General features: G+C 42.1%; 1 protein-coding gene across 9 annotated transcripts in view; it reads right to left on the reverse strand.

Annotated features, from left to right (window-relative positions):
• The window catches only part of AUTS2 (activator of transcription and developmental regulator AUTS2), a 657,596-nt gene that overhangs the window by 364,464 nt on the left and 266,193 nt on the right, over positions 1-26,939 (reverse strand). For all 9 annotated transcript variants that reach the window (XM_090122499.1, XM_090122497.1, XM_090122501.1 and 6 more), the window contains 2 exons: positions 17,691-17,792; positions 9,879-9,914 (listed from right to left, as the gene is read on the reverse strand). In XM_090122499.1, coding sequence (XP_089978625.1) covers positions 9,879-9,914; positions 17,691-17,792 — 138 coding nt within the window. The remainder of the gene's footprint in view (positions 1-9,878; positions 9,915-17,690; positions 17,793-26,939) is intronic.

The raw sequence follows: 26,939 nt of genomic DNA on the forward strand, positions 1-26,939 counted from the left end.
AACAGCCAATGCTATTAATAATAAAATGTTTTATTGCGGTAATAGCTAGAAACCTACAGTCTAGTACAAAGCTACTACAGAGATGTGCAGGTAGGCACCATCTGTGTTGAACAGCATATTATGAAGTTCACTGAATAAACAACAAAATAGATACATTACTTCCTCTTCACTCACAAGTGACTATCACTTCCCTTTCCTATTACAGTGATGCTACTTAAACACGGGCTACTATGCTGCTTTTATATGCCAACCATGAGTTTGTACCAAAACATCTCCAGTAATGCAAAGAGATCTTCCAGAAACCCCTCTAGCACTGCAGGGAATGGTTGCCATCTTCCAGCAAAGCAAGACAGCAGACTCTTCAGTAATGAAAGCAGCACTGATCTGATTGCACGAGTCGAAAGAGTCCTCATCACAATGCAGGATGGCTCGAAACAATAGCATTTGCTAGAATGAATGGTGGATGTGGCACCCGCATCTCTCTGTGGGAGGGGCAGCTCAGAACATCAAGTGCAATGAGGTTCCAGGAGGTGAATAAGCTACTTCAGCTGAATGCACATTAACCCTCAGGAGTAGTAAAGAAGAAAACAACTGCCCTGATCTTTTCTTTTTTTTTTTTTTTTTCCCCCCCAAACCAGCCTCACCATTATTAAAGGAAAAGACGTAAAAAATTCCTCGCTTCCTAACGGTCTGAGAGCAACAATAATCTAATAAGGCTTTTCCTATGGACAAAGTACCTCAAAATACATATTTATAACGAACCATTACAGCACGCATCACAACTTTACAAGCCTTCATCTAATTACTTCCACTGAAGCAAACACACACTCTCCCCGCTCCCCCCCCATGCACACAGCCTCACGAGCACCAAGCCTTCAGCAACCTTTCTCTGATGGACACATTTTTTTTCAGGAAATGACACAGTGACATAGGTAAAAGGTGATTTGGATAGACTGCTGTGTCACAAATTGTCAGGATCTGATTTAAAGACCTTGCCTTTGTCAAGAAAGACAGTTGGGTGTCTGCTTTAAAGAAGTACTGGGAATATTTTCATCAAAGGTTTGAATTGAAAAACAGTGGGAGGTAAATATCTGAGATGTTGCCAAGAAAGACCGCTATATCCGTGCAATTACCATTAACAGGGGACAGCAGTGGTTCAATGAAGTAATTCAATCTGGTGTCCTACATTTTATCAGACAGCAATTCTGAGTTCTGACATAAAAGGCTGAGAAAGAGAATTGGACTCTATTCTGTGAAATTTAGCCTTAATTCTTGCAATCAGCAGATGTGTTCTCTACTTCAGGTACCACCCTACCATCCCTCCAAGTGACTCAAAAGAAGAATACTCTCGTATTCACCGTAACACTAACCATTCACATGGGATCAGCTCATACCCTGGATAGGTTTTAGAATGGAATGCATGCAATAGGAGGTGAGAGCTTTCCCTACTTAAGCTACACCAGAATTTCATTACTTCTAAGTTTAGCAGGAAGAAAAAAGATCTATTGTTTAAAAGATGAAATAGTATGATGTATTCAAAATTGCTACATGTATTTTTTCCAAAACATAAGAAAGAGAGGGAGAAAGTATATATATATTTTTTTTTACCCAGAAAATGACCAAATGAGAAGACTAGGGAAGTTCACATCAAAATTACACCATCGTACGGTTTCTTCTCCTCATTAATCCTGCCATACCTACACATATAAGCCTACTTCCAGGGAACCTTTTGCACTGTCTTTCTCCAGAGTAACCTCTGTGGTTAGCCACATGACCGTCCTGGTGATTTCTAAGCAAACAATGCCACCAAACAAACAACAAACAACAACAGATACTTTGCCTCAGAAATTGTCCAGTGTTGTCCAGTGTCTTGTGTTACAAAAAATACCACCATGCATAATGAGCAAACCAGCACTTTTCATGAAATGATACAAATCCCCTCTAGAGACCCAACTCTACCTTTCCCAAATATTAAACTTACAACACATACATTCAATGCTCCTGAACGTCTTCCTTAATGATATGAAACTGAGACCCCTTGGAAGATGGAGGCTTTGTATATGACAGCTTAACTGCTTGCAATCAACCTAATTTGCAGTACGATGACCTGAAATGAGTTTAAAAGCACCATAATGCATGTTTAGCAATCAGTGAGGCAATTCTTTATTATTCGAGTTCACAGTTACAATTTGTGTCACATGTTATGGGAAAGAGAAAAACGGGGAATACGAAATAATAATTCTTTTGTTTCACTGGAGCCAATGAGCAAAAAATATACTTACATGAGGCCAACGGCGAAAAGTAATAAAGATGAGCTACGTGTAACAGGGGGCATTAGAGACCAAATCTAGACTGACAGCAAATCTTAGTCTTTCTGCTCCTTATCTAAATCTTATAATCTCCAGAAGCGGAAATTATAAAATTAAAAATTTGCCTACGAAAGATCATGACATGACTTTTCTTAATTGATTTCCGTTGAAGATTGTCTAAAATGATTAAGTTCATCTGAAATACGATCAAAAATACGTACTGACTATGCCCCAAGGTTTTGGAACTGTAAATGAAGCTACTTGCCAACCATTTGTGGCACTCCTCTCTTTTCTGCTGATGCCAGAAGTCAGAGACCCTTTTGGCAAATAACACAGATTCAAATATAGAAATTTTCGAACTTCCTTCTTTCCTTTCCCTAAGACACCTCCATTCATCACATTTATTATCTGTGGACCCCACTGAGGCAAGTGGAGAACTGTAGAGAAGCAGAAGGAAAAGGGGCTGACGTGCCCTGGGAGTTTGGTGAAGAAATAGAAGAGCACTACATGAAACACCGTGCCAGAAAAAAAAGCCACTGGAACCACACAACAGGGCAAAACTGAGACAAAGACATGATGCAGATAGATTGCTCAATTCCAACAACTAAAATAGGAGTGGATTTGGGCGAGGAGGAAAGGCAAGGCCGCCCAGAAGTACACTTTATCTCAGCTCAACTGAAAGTGGCAACTCCTTGCGTCCACCACCTCCTGATGTATCCAGGGTTTGTCCTAAGGAAGTTAATCCTTGCACTGTCCAGCCAGAGGATGAAAATCAGTGTTTCAGCAATGAGGGAATAAACCTGACAGTGCAGAAATCTGACCCCAGTTCTGTGTAGTTGGGTAAAAAACAAATGCTGTGCCTCTGCTCTCCCTTTGTGTTTTGGACACTACCGTCTCACCCTACTCGAAGAACTGTAAGGGTTGATATTTTTAAATGCAAAACATTTTATTCAAACGAGCATGCATTAGGACAGGTTTCTAAAGTTAATGAGAAAATATCACAAAGAAGATCTGCAAAGAAAACCACCATCTCTGGTCATAGCAGATCTGAGTAGAGACCTTTGTTGGGCCAATTCCAACCCAGGTAACGCATTCTTTTTGCCCAAACAATTCTCAAATACTGAGTTAATAACATGTTTCTCTCAACCTTTAGAAAAATACACAATTTTGTTCTCCAAAAATAGTCGTTACGCTCCAGCTATTCTCATCGTGATTAGTAGGTTGCTAGAAATATACCTATGTCTGCTGTTACTGCTCTTTTTGCTTTGATGGTCATATCATTAGTAAACTCTTTAACGAGTCTCAGCCGTCCCTAGGAACAGCATTACATTTTACAAATGTTAACATTAACAGACCTGGGGTAGACTTTATTACATGCAATGTTTTTATTTGGCAGTGATGATGCCTCCCTTACAGCAGCTGCTACAATGCCCGCTATTTTCAGTGCCTCCTGGAAAGATAACACCTACCGTATTTCAGATAAAGAAACACCAATGTTTTCTGGTCTCACTGCTCCACTGAGGTCTGTAAATGCTAACAGACAATGCTCAAAGACACAGATTTGGAATTTTGATCACTTTCCTTGAATTTACTATCCAAACATTCAGAACCTCTGTTTTCAGCTTCCATTCTCCAAAGCAAGGGTACGCAGAGATTTTAAAGTGAAGCCAAAATAGGTTTCAGTATACCTTTTGCAATAATACTTGGTAAAACTAATTACAGTGAGAAAACTGGAGATCATTCATTACCCTACTAAGCAAATTAGGATTTGTTAACAATGATTTATAGTGCCAAAAGCAGGATAACAAGGACTGTCTTTTCAATTGTATTCACAGAGGACGTGACAGCTTATTAAGTGTGGTGCATCCAAACAGACTGCTGCAGTTGTGCTATCATAGACCTCACAGCATTTCAGACATACAAACACTTCAGCAAAACACATTTGAATGTCTGCCTTCTAAAACTGAGCACTAAAGGTAACGAGTAACACAGCCAACTTACAAAAACAACTTTTTTTTCCCCTTCTTTTTACCAACATCATTGAGCATATGAAGTGTGCCAAGTATTACATTCCTCCCATTACAATAGACATTTGAAGTTTCCCAGTCTATTTCAGGTCACCCTTGTTCCTCTCCTGTGGAAGCCAATGGGTCTTAAAGTAATCTCCTAAAGCTGAGCCTTTCAGCACACTCCCACCTAAAAAGAGTCAGTATCGACACAAATTTGACCCCTTCCAGAAACCAGAATATTGGCAGAGACTCTACTTAGGATTGCAGCCATTGCATGAGGACCAGGCAATGAAGGAAAACTGACTAGAGTTAAGGGTATAACTGAGAATGAGAGCCCAGAGTATGTTCTGGTACAAACAGTGTCACGTCCCTTCCGTAGGTTATATCTAGGGTGAAATCCAGTCTTCCTGCATGGTGAAATAGTTGGCCTTATCTAGGCCAGCTACTGGCTCTCCATCTTCACTCTCCTAATACTGCTGGTGCTCCACTTGGGATGAGTTTTGGAGCTCTGAGTGGTGCAATGCAACATTACACAACACAGCATCCCAGCGGCACGCAGTAACTACGCAAACATCTGCTGAACCGAACCCACTCAGGGCCAAACTGGAGAGCACAACTGATTAGCTGGAGCCTTTGGGAGTATGCTCACAATTTATGTTTGTCTGAGTCACCAGCCTGTGTGCACATCACTGTTCTCTTTTTTTCTTCCTTATTTTTAAGGTGGAACAAGATTATTATTGGGTAAAGAAATGGCACTGGTGCTTATTTCTCCCTTCCAACCTCCCAGACTTGTTTCTGTCATCAGCTTGTTACAAAATGCTAACCAATTCTGAAAACCCATGCACTGCTTTTTTTGAAGGGGAACTGCTAACACACACACAAAAAAAACCCACACACAAAAACCCACCATCAGCACCAACTACAAAGGAACAAGAAAATGAACCTAACAGTCTTGGGTTGCTCCTAACAATCCTGGGAGCTGGACTTGTCATTCAGAAATAAAACATGAAGCTATCTCAATTTTTATTTCTGTTCTGCTTTGTGATGCAAACCAATAAACCATCTGTACCTTTTAACGTGAGATTGGCTGGAAGGGAGATACAGAAAGCAAGCTAGCAAAAACCATTCTCTGTAGCCAGGTAAGAGAAAAAGCTTTCAGTTATTACTCAAACTCCCATCATATTCTAAAACATTTTAAAATGACAGACAGCTGAACAACATTAATAATTCAAACACAAATTCAAGTAACTTTGCTAAAGCGAGAAAGTTTTTTTTCCTAAAATCCTAGCTACTTTCTAATTATCTTATGCCACTTGTCAATGAGATGTAACCTACCTCATCATCCATCTTTGAGCAGAGATGATGATGATTTGCAATGCAAAAAAATCAAAGACAAGTGGGAGGTTCTCCAGGAAGTGTTTAGTTAGGATTTCTTAGGGTGCACCTATATTTACAGTATATCCAGATATTATTTCTGGTGGAAGAAACAAAAGATAGGTTGTCACTAGCTGAAGAAAACAAGCATGTAGACATGCTCACAACTCCTCAACAACTTTGCATCATTAGCACTCATTCAGAGGTTACTCACACATGTCCCACTCTGCTGATAGCACCTAATTAGAAAGCCTATTTAATCAATGGCAGTTCTGATCGTGCCAGTTAGGTGTGAGTTAGGCTGAATCATTCAATGGAGGTTCCAAGCCCTGACTATTGACTTCATAGTGAACATGGGTTATCAAAGCAGACTGTGTGAATGCCTTGCCCTTCCCAGAGCATGCATCTTTTTTCTACTTTGTTTTTTAAGAAACACTAACAGAGAGGCAACAAGAGCATAAGAATCACTCTCCATCTTTCCCATTCAAAAATTTACCTACTTACAGAATAACACTAGGTAAGATTTTAGCTTTACCACAACTGCTAGGAGAGCAGCATGAACTACTAGATGGAATTATCATACAGATATCAGAAAAATACTTGCCTATCACTGAAAAGCGTCGGATACGTAAACATTTTTTCAAACAGTGATATCAGGAGACCCTCTATAGCACTAAAAGGACCCATAAGCCATTTCTGCTTTAGTGTGACACGCACAGCAAACACTGTGGACACATGAGTCTCTATCAAAACCAAGTGCCTAGCATAAACACAGGTTCCTAGCCTCACAAGTATTACTTCCATTCAGTACATGTCAGGTGACGTGTTCTACATAAACCAACCCTTCACTCTTACCAAAAACTGGGGGAGAAAACCTCATCTCCCTGAGTGAAAACTGTCCCCTCCTGCCCTCATTACACAAATTACATATAGAACAACGTAGATGCAGTGTTGGTGGCTCACCAATGACGTCTCTCTCGCTTCAGTCACCCTAAGGCAAACCCTGCTTTCATGAACGAATCACAGCAAAATCAGCAACATCAGGTATTAGTATCAAGTATTTCCCAAGACATCAAAAAACCCACAAGAATAGAAAATAATGAACTATTCTTTGTTTTTACATTTCCAGATAAACGCACCACTTTTCTAATTACGCTGCATGCCTAGGTTGACACAAAGGATACTTACTACTTACTCCAAAATCAACAAGCAACTAATAGGAAAGTACAAACCTTGGCTCATTCAAGCTTTAAAAAGAAACACAGAAATGACAGAAAAGACAGCAATAGTCCATTAATGGAGGAACCATTTGCCATCAATACTGGCAATAGGTTTCACCATCTCAGTCTGCTATCCGAGGCACTAATTAGAGAACAGGTGATTTTCTCCACAAAGGCTCTATTGGTGGAGATGCACACTACTAACAAGAAACCAATACTACTGGAGAAGAGATGGGAGACCGAGGAGGATAAAGGAGGATAAAAAATGAACCCAGATGATTAGAGTACAGATCTAGACAGAAGGAACACTATTATTCCATTAACACTTGGACAAAACAGCAAACAGTGGCTGCTATCCGTACCTCTGTGTTCATTCATTTCAGAGTAAAACCTGGCTCCACCTGGGATCCAGCTGGAGAAGATGCTTTCAGACAGTTGATCATCAGTCCGTTTCAACTTACCTGGTTGCCTACGTTCCCCAACATTCTGTGCTCCAAAGTACAACGTATATTGATCAATAATTTCCACAGGGAAAAGCTTTATTATTATCTATTAAGCTAAAAATTATTGTTGTCCTATGTGAGACCAATAGCCCTTGTTTTGATGTTCCAGATTAACACTAAACAGAACAGCTAACAGTGTTCTCCGGTTAAAAGCTCTGAGGAGTCAATTCAAATATTCTTTCCGCACTTTGATAATACAATAATTACACTGATCAGAAACACATGCTCAGTGGATCATACTGGAGCATTTTTCTCATTGTCTGGTACCACAAAACACATCTGGGTTTTATTTGTCCCATGTAAGTTAATAAGAGTATGGGCTTTTTTTTTTTTTTTTTTTTTTTTTAACAATAAGCAAGATTATCCTAAAAACAATTTTTTTAATAACAAGAAGAGGAGGAAACAACTCCAAGTTTCATCCAAAACTGGGTAACTGTAAAAACAGCTTTCTATGGGAGTTATTTCGCTATTAGGCTATCAGTGAAGAAGGAAAAAAGAAAGTTACAGGAACCATATTACAATGACTCCACGTACAAAAGTATCTCATGTCAATGGAACCCAAGATGGAATGCCTCCCTGATCTGCTCAGATCTGAATCAGTACAATTTAAAGTGCCAACACATTGGCATGAGAAGATGCTAAGCTCCTTCTTGTTACTCAGCTCCCAACTTGATAGAATTGGAAACTTTCAAGCTTATTGCTGGAGCATAGAGGATGTTGACACCTTCCAGATTTTCACTTTACTGGACCAACCCACAGACAGTATGGTGCAAGGAACAGCAGATGGCTTTTCTTCTGTTACCTCTGCTTCCTAAGTACGAAGCTGAACATTGTTCTTAAACCATGCATATTCAGCTCTCGCTAAAAGGAGAAAAAGGTTTATTTATATATGTTAAAGCCTTTCATCCCACATTATATTTGTCCCATTCCAGAGCATCTCTGTGTATGTTCATATGATTTGAATTTCAAGTGCCCAAAGGAAAGCAATTTAATCTTAAGTACAGAGTTTTTGTTTTAATCTTAATGCAAGATACATGTTGAGATGTTTGATACTCTCCGTGCTTTCATTTCCTCCCTCTTAAAAAGACATGACACAGAACAGGGAAAGTACTGGGAAAAAAAAAAAAATCAAAACTTTTTTCCTGTTTCACATTTTACCTTACTCAGATTAAGGCTTTAGTCTAATTAGAACTACCACAAACCTTTTCCAGCTGATAATGCTCTCTTCAGGCCTTACCACTGGCAGAAGACAGAACATTTGGTCTGTGCTGAAGTCCAGTGTGACCCCAGCAGGACATGACATTTCTCCACGTATTAAGCAATTTCTGTGCTTGCACTTTCCACTTTACACATGAGGTCATGCATTACACAGTTCAATCCCATATCTTTCTTACAGGATCACAGACCTCTGTGAAAAAAGGCTAAACTCTACCATGTTCTAATGGGAGACAATTACACTCTGGGAATCTAAACAGAGAGCAACAAAGGTGTTTTTTTTTCCATCATGTAATTGAATACTACACAGTTTTCCTTTCCCAGAGCTTGATGAAAAGATAGAAGCCATCTTTGATTACACTTTGAAATATATAGAACAGTGCTATGGAGAAAGTCACACTGCATGTTACCCACCTGTTTTTGGACATAATGTCCTGTTTCTCCTACAGATGTAACACAGAGGTAAAAGAGATGTGCTTGGAGAATGCAGTGCAAAAGTTAGAGAGGGTACAAGCAATTTAAATACAAATCTTAGAGGAAAACAAATTGTGCACTGAATTGACTGCAAAGCATTTCTTACTCCCAAACTTATCTGCATGTAACAGGTCTGTTGATAAACGTGAAAATAAACACATGGAAAATTGTAAGTACAGACTGTTAAATCAACAAAGAGACATGTAAATAAACAACAAAATAGACACGCTGATCAATTATCAATCCAGTCGGGTCTGATCCTCTTCTCCTGACATTAAATGTAAATCTAGCATAAATGCAATGACAGGTGTGCTTTCCTAGGTCATCTGTGACACAGAGGGCTTTTACCCAACAGGTAGGAAACACTGTTGTGTTCTCTGGACTGTGATACACAGGGGATGAGACAAAACCACCACAATGGACTCTTCAAGGTCTATGAATCATTGAGCATTGGTACAGGGGGAATCAATCCAGCCGTCTTGGATTAGAGAGCTGGTATGATCACAGTTAGTTTTATCTGCTATAATTGTGTAAATTAAATATTTTTGGAATTTGTGTAGCAACTGGCGACACTTCTAATTAGCACAGGAAAACATCCATCTCCGTGTCTGCTATATTACTTATCAGTGGAGGAAGAAATAGAAAAAGCTAAGTTAAGCTAGTGGGCAGACGGAGATTGGTTATTTACGCTCATTTCCACATAGTGAGGCACTTTCATTTCAGCAGTAATGCTATGCTGTTCAGAGACGTGTGTTAAAGTTGAGATACACTTACAAAGTAGCCTGTTCCCAAGCTGGAAGGAGCTGAGCTCTGCAATAAAACACAAAGACAAAGTGGAAAGTCAGTGATGGTTTTTAACACGTTCCAATCCACATAGCTCATTACCAGCCCTTTCCAAGCTTTTCATCACTACATCACAGCACCAATGTGCTGCCCCTTGTCATCTGCTACTGAAACAAACACGGTGTTGCTTAATTTTTCCCTTTACATCTCTCAACAACTCTGAGATGGTAACGTGCTATTTACTGAATTCCAAGCTTCTGCGGTGGACGTAATTGCCAATTTATTTGACAGGCAGCTGGGTAATGAATTAATGATGGCATTTCGCCCTGCACTGAGACTAAACAGACACTCATCAACTAGCCTCCCTGACATGCTGACATTCAATGCCCTGGACTCCAGCTACTCAGCTTTGTGGCCACAAAGGGGCAGGCGGGAGGGGGAAAGGAAAAAAAAAATTAAAAAAAAAATGTAGGCTGACTTCAAAACAAAAAGCCCGGTGGGTTTAGATGACTTTTCCAGTGTATGACCTGTTTGCCAATTTATTCCCAAAAGGCCCTGGTTAGTACACACATACTGCTTCTCTAAAATGAGACGTATTGTAAACATAATTAGTAGTCTGAAATGTAAAAGAACGCGTGGGCACAGAGAAGCTGCTTCAGTCCATGTACCATTTCCTGGAGAACAGTCACTATGATTTCCCACTTGGATGTCCACGCTCATAGATAAACCAAGGATTTAAAAAGAAAAGCAAAAATAAAACAACTAAACCCTACAGTGTGAAACTGATTCCAAAACTCCAAACCGCAAGAATAATTTAAACCAATATTACTAAATTGGAAAATAATCAAAAGGTTTAAATGCTTTAAAAAAAAAAAAAAATAGGCATCATGAAATTCATTTTGAGTGGGACGTGATCACAACCTCTACATTCACAGGAATTAAGGAGATAAAGGGTTTTGTTTCATTAGTTTTTCATCTCAGCAATGGGGATTACACAGCAGGTTCTCTTAGAGCCATGGTGAGAGAGCAAAACATCTCAGGCCTAATCCAGGTCACTGCTGTTGTATTAGAGGGTGATCAGTTCCAACGCTCCAACCCCATCACCTGAAAGGCTCTAAGCCAGGCTGGTCAATGGACAAGGAAACAAAAGGCAGAGGGTAATTCTGAGGCGAGCAGTAGGAAGCTCAGATGACCAACCTTCAGCTCCTGCAGCTCAGTCTGCATTGCAGCACTGTAGTACAAATGCTCTTCCACTGCTGCCAGAGCTCTGCCACTACCAGGACCCAACCAGCCCCAGCCAAACGTTAGAAAGAAGCAGGATTTGCATCCCTGCCAGCCCTACTGCAGGGAACCCTGACAGCAACCCCCTCTACTTCTGATCTCCAAGTGAAGCGCTGACACAAAATGAAGCCAACCCCACCCCCAAGGGGCTGACTCAGTCTTTTCACTGAACCCTGTGCAGCAGAAATAGTGCCAAGAAATTTTAAATTAACAGCCGTACTCATTGCAAATAATCAGAATATTACCACGTGTGCACCAAAGCACTACTAAAAAGAGAGGTTTAGAGAGTTTATGTACGTATAGGGAAAGGCTTTTTGGTTTAAGCCATTAAAAGTTAAAGACTTAGCAGGAAAAAATCATGAGGAATGGATGCCCCATCCCTGGAGGCATCCAAGGCCAGGCTGGATGTGGCTCTGGGCAGCCTGGTCTGCTGGTTGGTGACCCTGCACATAGCAGGGGGTTGGAACTGGATGAGCAGTGTGGGCCTTTGCAACCCAAGCCATTCTATGGTTCTATGATCCTGGCAATCTCAGGGGTACCAACACTGCAGTATTAACAGACTCTGCTATGGAAATTTGGAATTCCCAGTGCAGGGATGGGAACAGGTGGCCACAGGCAGTCAGGTAAACACCACAGCACAGCCCTCACATGGCTGCCAAGTCCCCTCCAGGGGCCATGCGTGGGCTTTCATGAGCTACTGCTGCCCACAGCTCTGTAACACCAGGTTGGAAGGGCTGCATGGATGCTGAACAAGTCCCACTATTTCACTCACAACTTACAAAACTTACTTCAAAGGCTGAACGCTCCGAAGTTTGCATTCTGCATCTGTGTGCAATTTTTGTCTGCTTTTTATTCCAAGCTTTGGAAGGATCAAATATCAAAACACAACACACAAAACAAAGAAAAAAGGAATAAGCAAACAAAATGCTTCCCGCTGAATATTTCCATTCCTTCAAAAGCAACGCTGCAATGGCTATGAGAGGACAGCTGAAACATAGCAGTCAAATGACTTTTGCTGAAAAGAAATAATTTTGTGCAATTTCAGGGAATTCGACTCTGCTTGATGGAAACACAGCCCTCCACAAATTGCATGCTGCATATGGATAGTACACTCCGCATACTCTGTTCAGTTTAAGTAGCTACAAAAGACTGCATTGCACATGCATGAATGACTAAGTTAGCTGCGTTGTGAGCTGTGTGCTGACAGAGCGTACGGGCTGAAGCAAGGGCTATGCAAGAAGGCAGCTTCTCACCTGGTTTTTTGACAACTCCCAATAGCGAAAGGATCCTACTACCCAGTGCCCAGCCTTGGTACCAACTGATGAATGTGATACTGTGTATGCAGCATCTTTACAAGACCATGCTGAGTCGTGATTCTGCACTGGATGGTTCTACATCTCTTATATAAAGCGCGCCTATAATAGAGGGAACGGTTTCACTTTCCCCCTTTGCAAAATCCAACATCAGGTTCACCGTTTGATATTCACACAACCACCAGCAGAAGCCTGCACAAGGTGCCCATCAGCAAAACACAAGCCTCTTGCTTAAAATTAACACCATTTCGGTTTTGTTATTCTCCTTCAGCTCTTTTCTAATTATTTATTTCTTCTTTTTGAAAGAGAACAACTTTTGGCCCAGGAGCAAAAATGTAGTAACTCTCTCGTAAGCATTACTTTACTGTGTACCAATGAAAATTACATCCTTGAGGTCTTGGAAGGCACAGTTATACCCATTTTGCATATAGATTGTGCATTACTTGGGGAGCTGGGTGGGGAGGAAGGCTGTGTTGTATATATTTGTTCTGGCTATTGTTTATGCAGGTCTGACTGAATGAAGGAACAGTGGGTATCATTTCAATTTCTGATGTCAACATCAAATTACTTATTTAATTTCATGCCTGGCGAAGCATTGTATAGCTACACGCAGAATCATTTCACTTCATTTGTTATGCTGTGTTTTCTTGGCGATTGGCTTGCCTTCCAACTGACAGCTTTAATTACGACATGAATTTGATTGCACTGCCGAGGAATTAACATAATGCAACAAAGCATTTAAGCACCCAACCTTAGACACACAAACACACACATACACACCCTCACACACACACACAAAGCAGCAGCAACTGCAGCTGATCAGCTTCTGGCACACACACACACAGCTTTGCTGGTGTTATCCCACTTTAGATACAGCCAAGATTACTGGGGATATTCTGGAGGAGGAGAAGCGCTCAGGATTTCAAAGCACATAACCCAAAGACTGTTTCTTAATTTGTCTTTGGGTTTCAGACAAAGGTGGGAGGAACGGGAGGCAGAGAATTGCACGTCTCGTATTGAGGCAGAAACCATGAGCCATCCAAAGCCATTGCTGGGTGCTGAGACCTTTCCTGCCTGAAGACAGCAGCGGAGCTGTGGGCAGGGCACGCTGACTCAGCACCTCCCTGGGACTTTTTCTAGAGAGTGAAGTACACAGCACAGTAGGTGCACACAGCTACAACAGCAGGGAAGTAGGAGCTCAATGGAAGAAGTGTGCGAGCTCTGCTGTGACCCTTCATGCTAGTGAGAAATGGTGTCATCATGAAAAAAAGAAGCATCCCTGTCCCACTTCCTGTTCAGAACTGGAACAATATTCCAGACAGATGCCAGCGCTGTTGCTGAGTTATTTCTCCCAGTGTGTGACTTCTTGGTCAGCAAACAGAGGCCAGGCACTCCATGCTGCTGCTGTGTAGGGAAAGACCTGCACTGCCCATCTTGTTCTGGGACCATGTTTTTCAGTGCCCATCTTTTCCTGACCATCCTCTCTCATCAGCAGCCTGCTACCAGCAGTGCTGAGGGTGCCTGACACAGCCTGTACACCCTGACCTCCCAGAGCAAACTCGCACTGCTACTGCATCCCAAAATGATGAACAAGGTCCATTTTGCAGCCATCACATTTTTAGCAGGACTAGCAATGAGCTGGCAGGCGCGCACGAGCTTCAGATCTGCACCAGGTCAGGAACTGAGGGATGCGTGCCATAGAAATGAGTTTTTGGGTTTGATTTTGATTAGTGTGATGGTGGGCTAAATCCCCAAATACTCTGTGCGTTTACCATCTAGCTCTGATGCAATTCTCACATTTCCCTCCAGTGATCTCTTGGCTGCTTGTAAAACACGGCTAAAAGGAACCTCATGCACTCCAAAGCAGGAAGATTCAATTAAAAACAAATACACACAGAAATGGAAGAAAAACAAGATAACTGAGCTCCAAGCTGTGGCAAAGCTGCCATCTTGTCTCCAAGCAAGATCTCAACAAAATGAATTCTACTGCTGGCAAGATTTTGATGAGATTAAATTGACTGCAGCACCCTATGTATAAAGGAGGAGCAGCTCTCCAATTTCTCCTTCAGGCCCCTGGAGCTACCTCTGCCCATAAAGGAAAAAACAAGTTGTCATTCCAAAAAAATACAACATGGGGTAAAAAGGGTTTATGAAATGGGATTCAGATGGGGAGATGTATTAGGGGACTGGCAAATGCTTGCAGAGGAGCACTTGAGCAGTCGTTATCCCCAATCTAGCAGAGGTCAGGTTGCCTGCTAATTATGTTCTCTCGCAGAGGTGCGTGTGGATGTGAGCCTGCGCACACGCGTGGGGGATGAAGAGAAAGGAGCCGATGGAAATCAGTTGCATTGCATTGTATTTGACAAGAACATAGGATATTCCCCTTCCTGCTGTCTGATGCTATTTCAAGCCTCATTATGGGAAAAGCCTCCTGTTTAACCTGGTCTTTTCACTGAATTATCTTCTTTTCATTTTTGACCACTTCTCTTGAAAACGCTGCAAATTACCTGCTTGGATCTCATTAGCCTGGAAAAGTCATCCCTTGTAAACACATTTTGCATCAATCTGCATTATCCAAGGACTATAGGTACATTTACAATATGCAAAGTTGAAAGATATCTGACAGGAGAGGGAACGAAGACACTGACATGCCAGTTTGCAACTGGATATTCATTATACTGTCTGCCTCATTCTGCATCTGTCACTAAGCTATCACTTAGGCTCCACATTAAAGCTCATGAAGCTAACATTTCTGTTTCAACAGCTTACTTAAAACTAGGCATTTGAAAATTGATCATCCACCTAGACTATATGCACTTCATTCATTATACATATTTTCATGCAATAGCCATGGTTAATCTTACAATGCTGTAGGGCAGTATCAGTGGAGATTCATCATATTTCAAGTCCCAGATTTGCTTTCTGACCTCAGGGCTAATCTGTCTGGAGTATTACCTTTTTTTCTTTCAATTTTAAGCAGAATACACACTTGCTGTGTATTGTTTCTGAGCATTTTTAAAATCAGGATCTTCAGAGAGAGCTTAGTCTTCTGGCTGCAGTTTATATTCTAGATAACCATTTGTTGTAACATTTGACAACTCGTTTCTTCCAAAAAAAAAAAAAAAACCCCAAACATTTAACCCTATTAAGCTAATGATGCTTCTTGGTGCAGACAAGCACAGTTCAAGGTGGGCTCTCCCAAAACTACATATGAAGCAAAATATGCTTTTGCATGGCCCTGTCTAATAAAGTGGGGTGTTTGCCTTCAGAAGAGAGAAATGCAGAACAGTGTTTACTTTTCTTAACCAAAAGGGTCTGGGAGAAGCAGAAGGCCAACAAAGACACAGGTAAGGACACCATACCTCCCAAATGCTTGTGAAATCTCAGCTGAACTGGCAACACCAGAACACAGAAAGACACACTTGTATTGCAATCAGTTATCAAAGCATAAAGGAACTTCCTTATTAAGCAAAATATAAATTATGCATAACTTGACTTTAAAATATATGTTTTCAGATATATTTGAATAATGTTTCTTTTCAGCAACCTGTGTATCCCTGTGTTCTCTCTTCGGTGCAGCACTAAGGAACTTGTGTTTGTTCTCCCCTTCCTTTTAACTTGTCGTAGTGCCAAGACAAACACAAACTACTGGAAAAGTATAAGGAGAGGAAAGTGTTTAGAGGAAGGGGAATCAGGGTTCTGTGCTCACAGCCAGGCCTGGCACTGCACTGCTGAGAGCTGCTGGGAAGCTCCAGTAGAGCCTCAGAGCTCTCCATGCAGCACACTGTAAGGGAGCAGTCAGGTGAAATCAAAGCCAGCTTTGTAAGGAGTGGTGTTTTTCTTTTTTTTTTTTGCTAGAAGATGCTCTGTAGCTGTGAAGTTCATCTCAGAAGCTTCTAAGCTGCCACAGGGCTCAGAGCAAGCTGGCAAAATTGGCAGGCTGATGGTCAGCTGCCATCCACTGCTACCTGTACTGAGCATTTACTCACTGCCTCCTCCGTTCTCCTCTTCCAAAGGCGCCTTATAGCACTGAGGCTACCCTCACCTGGCAGCTATGAGAGCAGGATCTGAAGCGTCTAATGTGATGCACCCATAAAGGATGGTTATAGCAGAAGAATGGGCCCGTAAAATAATCTGATAAAGGGATGAGGAAAGAAAGTGCAACAGATTCTAGACCTTCACTGAGAAAACCAGTTGGCTGTTCTAGCAATACACACAACTCAGCAAAAATGGCTAGCTGTATGCCTTCAGGCTTAAATTCACACAACAAAATGTATCCTTTACAAAGGTATTGCTTTTAATGTGTGCTCAATTCCGTTTTATTGGATTGGCCTATAGAGGACACCATCTGGTATCTGTCATCCAAATCTACATGGACATGCTATCAATAAAATCCCCATTTCCAAAATGTGGGTTAGTTAAAAGTAGGGCCAGATTGCTGGCTGATATAAATTAGTCTGACTGATGTAGCTATGTTTTTACCAGCAAAGGATCTGACCTACAAAATCCCCACTTTAGATACTCTTTTGGGACAGAGGCAGTCTTTATATTCTCTGTTGCAAAGCATGTAACACAGAGGACACAAAGCCATGAATAAAACACTCAAGGATTGTGATGGTACACATAATAAATAAGAATCTAATTGCAGCAACAAAAGATTTCTGTATTTATTCATATGTCAGAATAACTCATGCCTGTCATTCAGTGAATGGGCAGCATGCTTCACTGGAGAAAAGCATTCTCTGTAGAGCTGCCATCTTTAGGCAGAGCAATAAAGGCAGAGCTTATGCTATTGTTGGCCGTGTTATATCAGTTCATCAGATATAAGTTACACCAGAATCTCTAGACTTACTTTCCATAAAGACAGTATTTACCCCTGAAGAAATGCATTATTTCCCTTCCCCAACCTGGTGTGAAAAGAGGCCTTCTCACTTCTCAACTATGCAGAGTACTTTAACTTCATTAAGTGGCCCTCGATTATTTTTAAATGAATGAGCATTTCCACACAGTCAGACATTGATCCAAGCTTTATGAATTTGACTGAACCGGGACAGGTGACATCACTTATTTCTGCCCCTTTCGCTCCTGAAAGCGGAGGGGATTTTAGCAACAAACTATCCCAGAGATGAAATCCTGTTACAACTCAGGGCCCTCTGAAACTACACCAGGGTCAAGCAGAACAGCATCTGGCTGTAGGAGCTTTACTTACGTCGCTGAGCCTTTCCCGAGAGCTACTTCGATGGAAACCTTTTGATTCCCCGCTGGCGCTTTCACTGTCACTGTCTCGGCAGCTGTTCTGACCTGGCTTGAGCTGCAAAAAAGATAGAAAACAGAGAAAGCAAGAGTTTAGTCTGGCTCAGGTAAGTCCCCTGCAGCTGCCACAGGCATAGCGGCTCTTGGTGCATGACAGCTCCCAAACACGTTGAGAGAGGAAATCTGCACATCCCAAGGAGACCACAGAGTAAAACCATCATTTTGTGACCTTCTAGTTGTCTTAAGTTATTTATGCCATAGAAAATGTTTTGTAAAGTTATCATCAGAACAAAGAACACCTGGGATCAATCCTTCCCTCTTTACAGCATTGAGGATCTCAGATCAATGGAAATCTCCCCAGGGGACAGAACAGCCTTTGCTGCACTCATTCCTGACAACATTGCCTTGTACCATAAAACCTTCTTGGCTGACCTCAGTGTTCGTAAAACACAGAACCATAGAATGGCTTGGATTGAAAAGGACCACAATGATCATCTAGTTTCAGCCCCCTGCTATGCGCAGGGTCGTCAAAAAACATGATCTATTTATCAACTATTGGATTGGTTTTGCTTTTCAAACCCTTTTCAATGAGCGTTACTGGCATGGCAATACATTAAAAAAATACAGAAAAATAATAACGAGCTATATATTCAAGACAATTGAGAACACCTGCATGTTGTGCAGGCCAATGTATTGAAATGGCATTGTACTGAAGTGAGCATCTCCCATACATGTACATTATACATAAACCCACACATACACGTATATACAACAATAGTATGATATATGAATACACCTACTGCAATGCTGGAACTGTACCCCTTTCTTCTGACACATCGTTCCTTATATATTGCCAGCACTTTTTAGAAGCTAGCTTTAACCTTTTGGGTGCCTTGTTTGAACTGACTATGATAAAATTGTTTATTTCAGAGGTTGACGTTGACAAAAAGTCAATTTTGAAAATTCAGATTTAAAATCACAAACTAGAACTGCTGGCAGCTGAAGCAGATGAGGAGAAAACATACAGCAATGATCCTAATGAGTTTATAAGGCAGCTATGATTACATTCATAAAATAAACACTACCATATTTTGTAGTAATTTCTATTCAGACTGTACATAATTACAAGAATCACACTCATCTCCATTTCACAACTGGTGACCGAAAGTTCTCAACCCATGAATTTTCTCCACCATCCTTTCCCCACTTCTCTCTCTTCTCATTTCATTCTGGTTCACCCAAAAACACGCTGCACAAGCACACACAAAAATACACACTCACTTTGAGAGGCACAGGACACACACTTCTGTCCTATATCCCAGCCACACACATCGCTCCTCTCCCTCACTACAGGAATACACTCAGGAATATCCTCACTCCAATGGCTACCATCAGTTTCTCCCAATCACTGCAGCCAGTTGGGCAGCAGCAAACTGCATATGAGTTCTGGTGTATGCAAAATGGCACTGATCAACCTTCATCTCTTAGTCCCATTTGGTAAGAAAAAAATAAACACGTTCAATGCTGAAAGCGTATCTGCTTGATGCTCTTGTACATTACTCTTTCCAAGATGTCACAAAGGCTAAGACCTGCATGGCTTACAAGAGTTCTAAATCTTAACTGGGGCTCTTGTGTCTTGGTCGCGTGTTGCACCAGAAAACAACTCTATTGGGTGTCCTCTGGGGGTTTCCATTCCTGATCTTGTGGCATCTTTTCAGCCGTAGATATTAGGAGGAAGTTTTTCACCCAGAGGGTGGTGAGGCACTGGAACAGGTCACCCAAGGAGGCTGTGGATGCCCCATCCCTGCAGGCATTCAAGGCCAGGCTGGATGTGGCTCTGGGCAGCCTGGGCTGCTGGTTGGTGACCTGCACACAGCAGGGGGTTGGAACTGGATGAGCATTGTGGTCCTTTTCAACCAAGGCCATTCTATGATAGGTGTGACAACAGCAGAGCAGGGTGATATTACTTGATATTATCCAATCAAAAGCCAATTTATAGAATCATAAAATCACATGGTTGGAAATGACCTGCAAGATCACCTAGTCCAACCGTGCTCCCATTACCACTGCTACCACAAGCACTAAACTGTAGCTCTTCATCCACACACCTCTTGAACGCTGCCAGGGACGGCGACTCCACCACCTCCCTGTGCAGCCATTCCAGTGCCAGACCACTCTCTGAGAGAAAAAGTTCTTCCTCATGTCTAATCTAAACTTCCTCTGGTACAACTTGCAGCCATTTCCTCAGGTCCTGTTCGTTGCCTGAGAGAAGAGGCCAAACCCCTCCTCATCACAGCCTCCCTTCAGGAAGCTGTAGAGTGCAATGAGGTCTGCCCTGAGCCTCCTCTTCTCCAGACTGAACAATCCCAGCTCCCTCAGCTGCTCCTCATAAGACTTGTGCTCCAGACCCCTCACCAGTTTCATTGCCCTTCTCTGGACATGCTACAGGGCCTCAATGTCTTTCCTGTAGTGAGGGGCCCCAAATTGAACACAATACTCAAGGTGCGGCCTCACCAGTGCTGAGTACAGGGGATGATCAGCTCCCTGCTCCTGCTGGCCACACTATTTCTAATGCAGGCCAGGATGCCATTGGCCTTCTTGGCCACACTGTCGGCTCATGTTCAGCTGAGCATCAACCAACACCCCCAGGTCCCTTTCCTCTTCACAGACATCCAGCCACTCATCCCCAAGCCAGCAGTGCTGCATGGGGATTCAGTCATGTGAAAGTTAAGCCAGCGGGCATTTAAGAGCTGCAAAGTTCATGGTGGAACAGCAAAGTCACAACAGACACCCAGAACACTGAAGAAGCTGCAGGAAACTCAGCAAACTCCCCCAAACCCTGCACCTCCTCCTTCTGCAGGGAGAAGGTCCAACGCCTGGCAAAGATTTAAACTGAGTAATAAAAAAAAAAAAAAAAAAAAAAGGCAGTTTTGCCATTCTCTATCAGCCAAGTGAAAGGACAAAGTACACAGAACTCAGATGAACAATTAAGTCGCGATGCATAACTGGAAAAAAAAAAAAAGGCACAACAAAATGCACAGGTGCACTCTCAGCTCAAAGAAAACATAAGAACTTGAGCTATTCGTCAAATGCTTACAATTTAATAAATAAACAAAATATTCCACAGCCCAGCCAGAAAACCTCAAGTAAAAACATTTTTATTTCAAATGGAATGGTTTATCAGACAGATCTAATAGATTTAGGTCATATTTTTGGAGGCGGTGGAGAGGATAACAAATTCAAGAAGTCTAATGCTCCATATATAACTCCCAGATTTTATCAGGGACCTTGATGTGCTGTAATTATACGGTCCCAGGTTTAAAATTTAACCACCCAAAGGAAAATGGATCAAATTTCCCTGACTCAGTCTTTTGTCAACAGCTGCTCAACGATGGTTTTTCCACTGTTATTGTAATGAGGAAGAAAGAGGGGAGGAAGAGAATAGGTGTCATTCTTCTGGAAACACCTCACAAGCATTAAGAGATACAACCAAGGTATCCAAGTCTGAAACACTGTGGGAACAAAGAGCGCTGTACAGACCAGACAGAAAACTCAGAACTAAGCCCAAGATCAGATTTATAAGCTTTTCATGTTTTCCTTTCTTTTGTTCTGAGTTGCTCCATACGCCAAACTGTTGAGAGTTTAAATTTTATTGCAAAATCCATCAATCTGTGCTAAATTAAAAAAAAATAATAATAAAGCATGGAAATGTGCCCACTGCCTTATGTAAGAACTCTGTTACACACAAACGCACATGAGAACACTTAATGCGGACAGGCAGCGGTTCATTTTAGCCTCTTCATACAGATTCTACTGCTTAAAGTGATGCTGAAGTGATCAGAAATGCTAAGAAAAGATCTGTAAGACTGGATTTTCAGTCAGCTGCAGGTCCCTGGTGCACTGCTCTGGGGCACATGGCATCCTTAAAAAGCTTCCCCCCAAATATAAATTCTCCTGCATGGAAGACATCTCAAGTGCTACATTCACAGCTTCTGCTCTTGCACCAGTCTTTTCAGGGTGACCAATGAAAAAACAAAGTCATACGGCACTCCCATGGTACCTACGCAGTGTCTGACTGAGGACTTCCCAGCATCTACACAGATTCTTCTCACTTGCACCAAGCCAGGAACAAAGAAGGGATGGCAAAAAGAAAGCGTGGCTCCACGCTTGTGATGGCAATGAATATCCACACACTGGGCTCTTATAAAGGTCTCACACAGAGAATATACAGTTTTTTCAGTCCCAATCCCCAAAAACACGGAGTGCTGCCGACTCACAAAGACCTCAAGGCCTTTCCAATGGGAGAAGCACAGCAATGAAGCCAGAAGTGGGATGCTCTGGGCATCCAGCAGACACCCACATCTCCCCATCTCCCCTTTGTACTGGTGGGGATTCCCAGCATCACCTCACCGTATTTCTGGAAAACTTTTCTCCTGCTGTACAATCTATTGGTTGGTATTGTCTTTAAGTTTGTTGGACAACACTGGAAGTCAAGTGGATAACTGCTTTTTTTTTTTTGTTGTTTTTGTTTTTGTTTTTTTTTTTTTGTAATGAAAAGGAAGAAAAATCAAATAAGCTCTGGCAGGACAGCTGCCGGCAGAAGTTTGGCATCAGGTTTTATTTCTGATTCTATCTCCCCACACCTCATTCCCTCTCCAGAAACTGAAAATAATCGCAGGCTCTGTGTTCCGTATTCCCAGTTCTTCTTTTTGATGCTGAACAATCACAGGTTTTCCCATGGATTTTCTTAACAGAAATCTGATTTGCACGATTTACATCAAACAGGCAGGAGTGAATGCATAACTCCAAATAGTCCTGACTAGAAGAAGTAGATACAACTACAAATCCAAGTTTCTTTTAGTTTCAGAAAATTAAAAGGGGACAGTCACAGGTTATCTCCACTATCATTATGTCTTTATTTGCTTATGTATTTATGTGGGTATTTATTTACTTCTGACCAACAGAGATTTTTGAGCTATGAGAAAAGCACTACTGAGGTAGTCACACTCGTAAGTAGCCATCCTTATGAGAAGGACACAGAGGCCCTGGAGCGTGTCCAGAGAAGGAATGGAGATGTGAGAGCTCTGGAGCACACATCTGATAGGGAACAGCTGAGGGAGCTGGGATGGGTCAGTGTGGAGCAGAGGAGGCTCAGGGGAGACCTCACTGCTCCCTACAGCTGCCTGAAAGGAGCTGGTGGGGATAGGGGCTGGCCTCTGCTCCCAGGTAAAAGTGCTAGGATGAGAGGCGATAGCATTAAGTTGCACCAGGAGAGGTTCAGGTTGGATACTAGGAAACATTTCTTCTCAGATAGAATGGTGCTGCGCTGGCACAGGCTGCTCAGCAAGTAGTGGGGTCACTGTCCATGGAGATGTTTAAAAAAAGAGTGCATGTGGCACTTCAGGCCACTGTTAGTGAGCATGGTAGGGATGGGTCAGCAGTCGGACTTGATGATCCTAGTGGTCTTTTTCAGTCTTAATGATTCTATGATTCCAAAGAAGTATTTTTTGCTTGTGGAGGTCATCGGCCAAGCATCTCCAGTCTTTACCCCAACCCACAAGAGCTTCCATCTTTTCCCCCTGCCAAGGAAGGAATGAGAGGAAGGTTGGGTGGCTGGGCACTGGCAGGGGAAGGTCACCTAGCATGGATGAGTTCCTTGGTGAAGAACATTCAGCTGATCACAATGGTGCAAACCACCACAGACATTCACTGTGTTACCCGCAGGGCAACTGCTCCATGGGCTGTGGAGATAGCAGTGCCATAGTGCTGTAATTACTACAGTACTTGCATATTTCTGGGAAATGAGGAAGGGATATGGGATGTAAGCCATAAAACAGTTAAGGATAACCCATAACAACGCAGCTCTCTGCTGCCTTTTGCCTCCGAATGGAAAACAATGAAGGACAGTGTGATAGTTGATCACGTTAAGAGGCATAAGGGAGAATAAAATGGCAGCTGAGCCCCCAAAGTACAGGGAGCATCACCCTCTTGAGACCACACTCTGCTTTGCTGGATCCCTAAGCCACTTCAGATAATTCCCTAGTAGCAGTGCCTGGTTAGCACATAACAAAAAGCAAAATAAATAAATCTACTGAGAATTTAGCAAAAGCCTTTTTCACAGAGCTTATATATCGTGTCAAAAACACCCTAGTGTGGCTGTTCTCAGCTTTTTTTTTTTTTTTTTTTTTTATAATAATATATTTTAATTTAAAACCCCATACCATTTGGCAGCAGTAAATCCAAGCTATGGTATAGTTTTGAGGCGCCTGAGCTTCCACACCATATGGAATTAAAGGATTATTTTACTACATTATACTTTAAAGTTATGAATGCTAACGCTTCTCCATATTATAGTGCTGCCAGCAAGCTAAGCCTTTACCAGAGCCCTGAAGGAGGAGGACACCTGCTCTCCAAGGGATGGCATAACCCTACTGCAGGGAGGGGAATTAGGCTTTCAGTTCTGCCTGTCATTCTTTATTTATACAGCTTTTGCAAGGGCAAGAAAGTCCAAAACTTGGCTGATCCAGCTTCTACCTGGACGAATATATTCTCGAGCTCAGATCGGCTGGTGAACAGACCTGTAATTCCTGCATTAGAAATGTCTCCTGACTCTGGAAGTCTCAACAGGTACAGCCTCATCCCAAACCCACAGCAGAAGTGTGTCATACCCAACACAAGGATATTTCTGTCTGCTCCTCCACATACAGAACTTCCCTGCACTTGCTCTCTAGGCTTTCCCCAGCAGCCTGGACTCAAGGCTGGCTCTAAAATGTGAATTTTTGTTCCTACTGGGAATCACTGATTCTTCCCCACTGCAGCACACATGGATCTAGGCAGGAGCACCAGCACACAAGGCAGTTGCCCATGGCTGCTCTGGGTGGCCAAAGGCCACCAAGGGAGCAACAGCCAACTGTGCCTTGCAGAATACACTATGGTCTATGCTACAGCTCAGGCAGCCAGAGATGCTTGCTTACAATAGGGGGAGTAAGAACAGATGGACCACTGAAGCCTCTTTAGCATCAGATGTCTCTAATGCCGTAGCTTAAGCACTGGGAGCATCTCCAGCCCCCAGCTGCAGAGCTGACCCATCAGATCCCTGACAGGTTCAACACACTTGTTTCTTCCAATGTCAGTGTGATCACACGCTTGGAGGAGACTGGTTTTGATATGCTTCCAGGAGCAGAAGCCAACTGCAGTGCCCACCAACCCCCCCTCACTCATCAGGGTAGAAAAACACCAGCAAATTAAAACATGTTCTGTAGCATTATTCTGCACTTAAACATATTTTTCACTTCAAAATCTGGTATCTGTTTGATTTCAAAACATGACAAGTCATGTAGAAACATAATTGATTCTAATCAACAAAGCTATCGATTATAGAAATGAGAAGTAGAACATCAGTGAACTGAAGGGCGGTGAGGTAGAACACTACAGGGTGCTGCTTTTTATATGATATCTGGAAAACATTTAACTTTTCTAGTCAGCTGAGCTTCCACAGATGTACATCTCAGCACCTGAACTACAACTTTGTCTGTCTGATTGCAGCACACAGCCCCATAAGCATGGCAGGAACATCCACTGAGTGCTACCTAAGATGTCAGTCCCTCCCGCCTACCCAACCAAAAATCCATGCTCAAAGCATCTTCCATTAGTCAGAGAACAGCAGCAGATTTCACGCAGGGCTCAATTTTTAAATACCAAATAAATACCTTCTCAGTGACTGAGAACAAACCTGATTGTATGAAAACAAATAAAAAGAGAGCTGCATAGAAAGAAAAAAAGAATCCAGGCATGTAAATTCAGGCCTGTTACTTGTGATTTAAATAATGATTAACAGCTGTCACTTAAATACTTTCATTTAAATCTTGCTACTAACACAAGTCAGACAAATACAACTCACACAGCACTTACATCTCACCCAAAGCAGAAGTTCTGGAGCAACAGCTCTCCATCACACTCCTAGCAAAGCTTTGCTCACTACCACAACAGCTGTCTGGATAGCTAAAGAAAGCAGCAGCACAAGGAAAGCAAACCAGAGGTGAGATAACGAGGACGAAGAATATTTACAATGCACAACTTTAGGCAGTAAATATGAAAAAAGAATTCACAGCGAGTGTGGACTCTGAAAAATATTAATACAAAGACATTTTTCACACCAGGGAAGAAAAATGTTGTTACCTGAGAGATACAATAAAACATTTGGAGAGGCTCTCTGTGCACGTCTTGATATTTAATCTTAGAACAACTGATGCACGTGCTCGGAGAAGCTGCCAACCACCAAGGAGTGGGGCCATGTGCCACCACCTGGGACCTGATGCCCTCCCCAGAAGATGAAGCTAGTTTATTTTGCATAACTGTTGGTAACGTGAGGGAAAGCAACAGAGTGAAGATGTTATCTTTTGTTTCTTTGTTGTCTCTACCGAGAACTGAACATTATTTTCCTGTTTTTTTTTGTTTTTTTTTTGTTTTTTTTTTCATGAAAAGCAAGGATAAATACACACGTGTCTTCCTATTTCCTGTCAACAACAAATCGAAATCTAATGGAACATGGACAAGTAACTATAAACAATTACCTAATTAGCTCTGTATTACAGAACTACAGAACAAGTGCATCAGAGGCACTGGTGGCCATTTCCTGCTGCCGTACTCACTCGATACATCAGAGCAGAGGAACTCATCCTCCAATGCCCCAAATGGTGGAGATCCTCTTGAAATAAGCAGCTACACTCCCTCTTCTCCTAAGGACAATTTGGCTATCTAGCACTGCTATTGCAGCAACACCAAGGGATTGTGTTCTGCTCGCAGTAGCAACAGCAGAAGCAACAGAGGCTAAGAATAAACAGCATCCTTGCCAAAGCGGGGGTGGAGGATAAAGAGAACGGGCATTTATTTCCAGATCCTCTTCTCCTTCATTATATGCTTGGGCAACCTTAGATATATAGCACACAGAAGGTACTCTGAAGTAGCTCTGTAGCTCTATTTTATCTAAGTTACACAGAGAATGCAGCCCATCATTTTTTTCCATGCTGTTTATACAGAAATCAAAGATAAATTTGGCATAAACTCATCACACCCCAGAATCATACATACATTATACAATATATAAAGTGTAACAGACTTGTTCTGTTCCCCAGCTCCTGTTAGGAGTGGTATGAAACAGCAAGCTGTTGGCAATTGCAACCAATGAAGCGTATTTCAGCACACT

This window comes from Phasianus colchicus, chromosome 21 (genome assembly GCF_987193195.1).
Source record: "Phasianus colchicus chromosome 21, bPhaCol1.hap1.1, whole genome shotgun sequence".
Classification (NCBI taxonomy): domain Eukaryota; kingdom Metazoa; phylum Chordata; class Aves; order Galliformes; family Phasianidae; genus Phasianus; species Phasianus colchicus.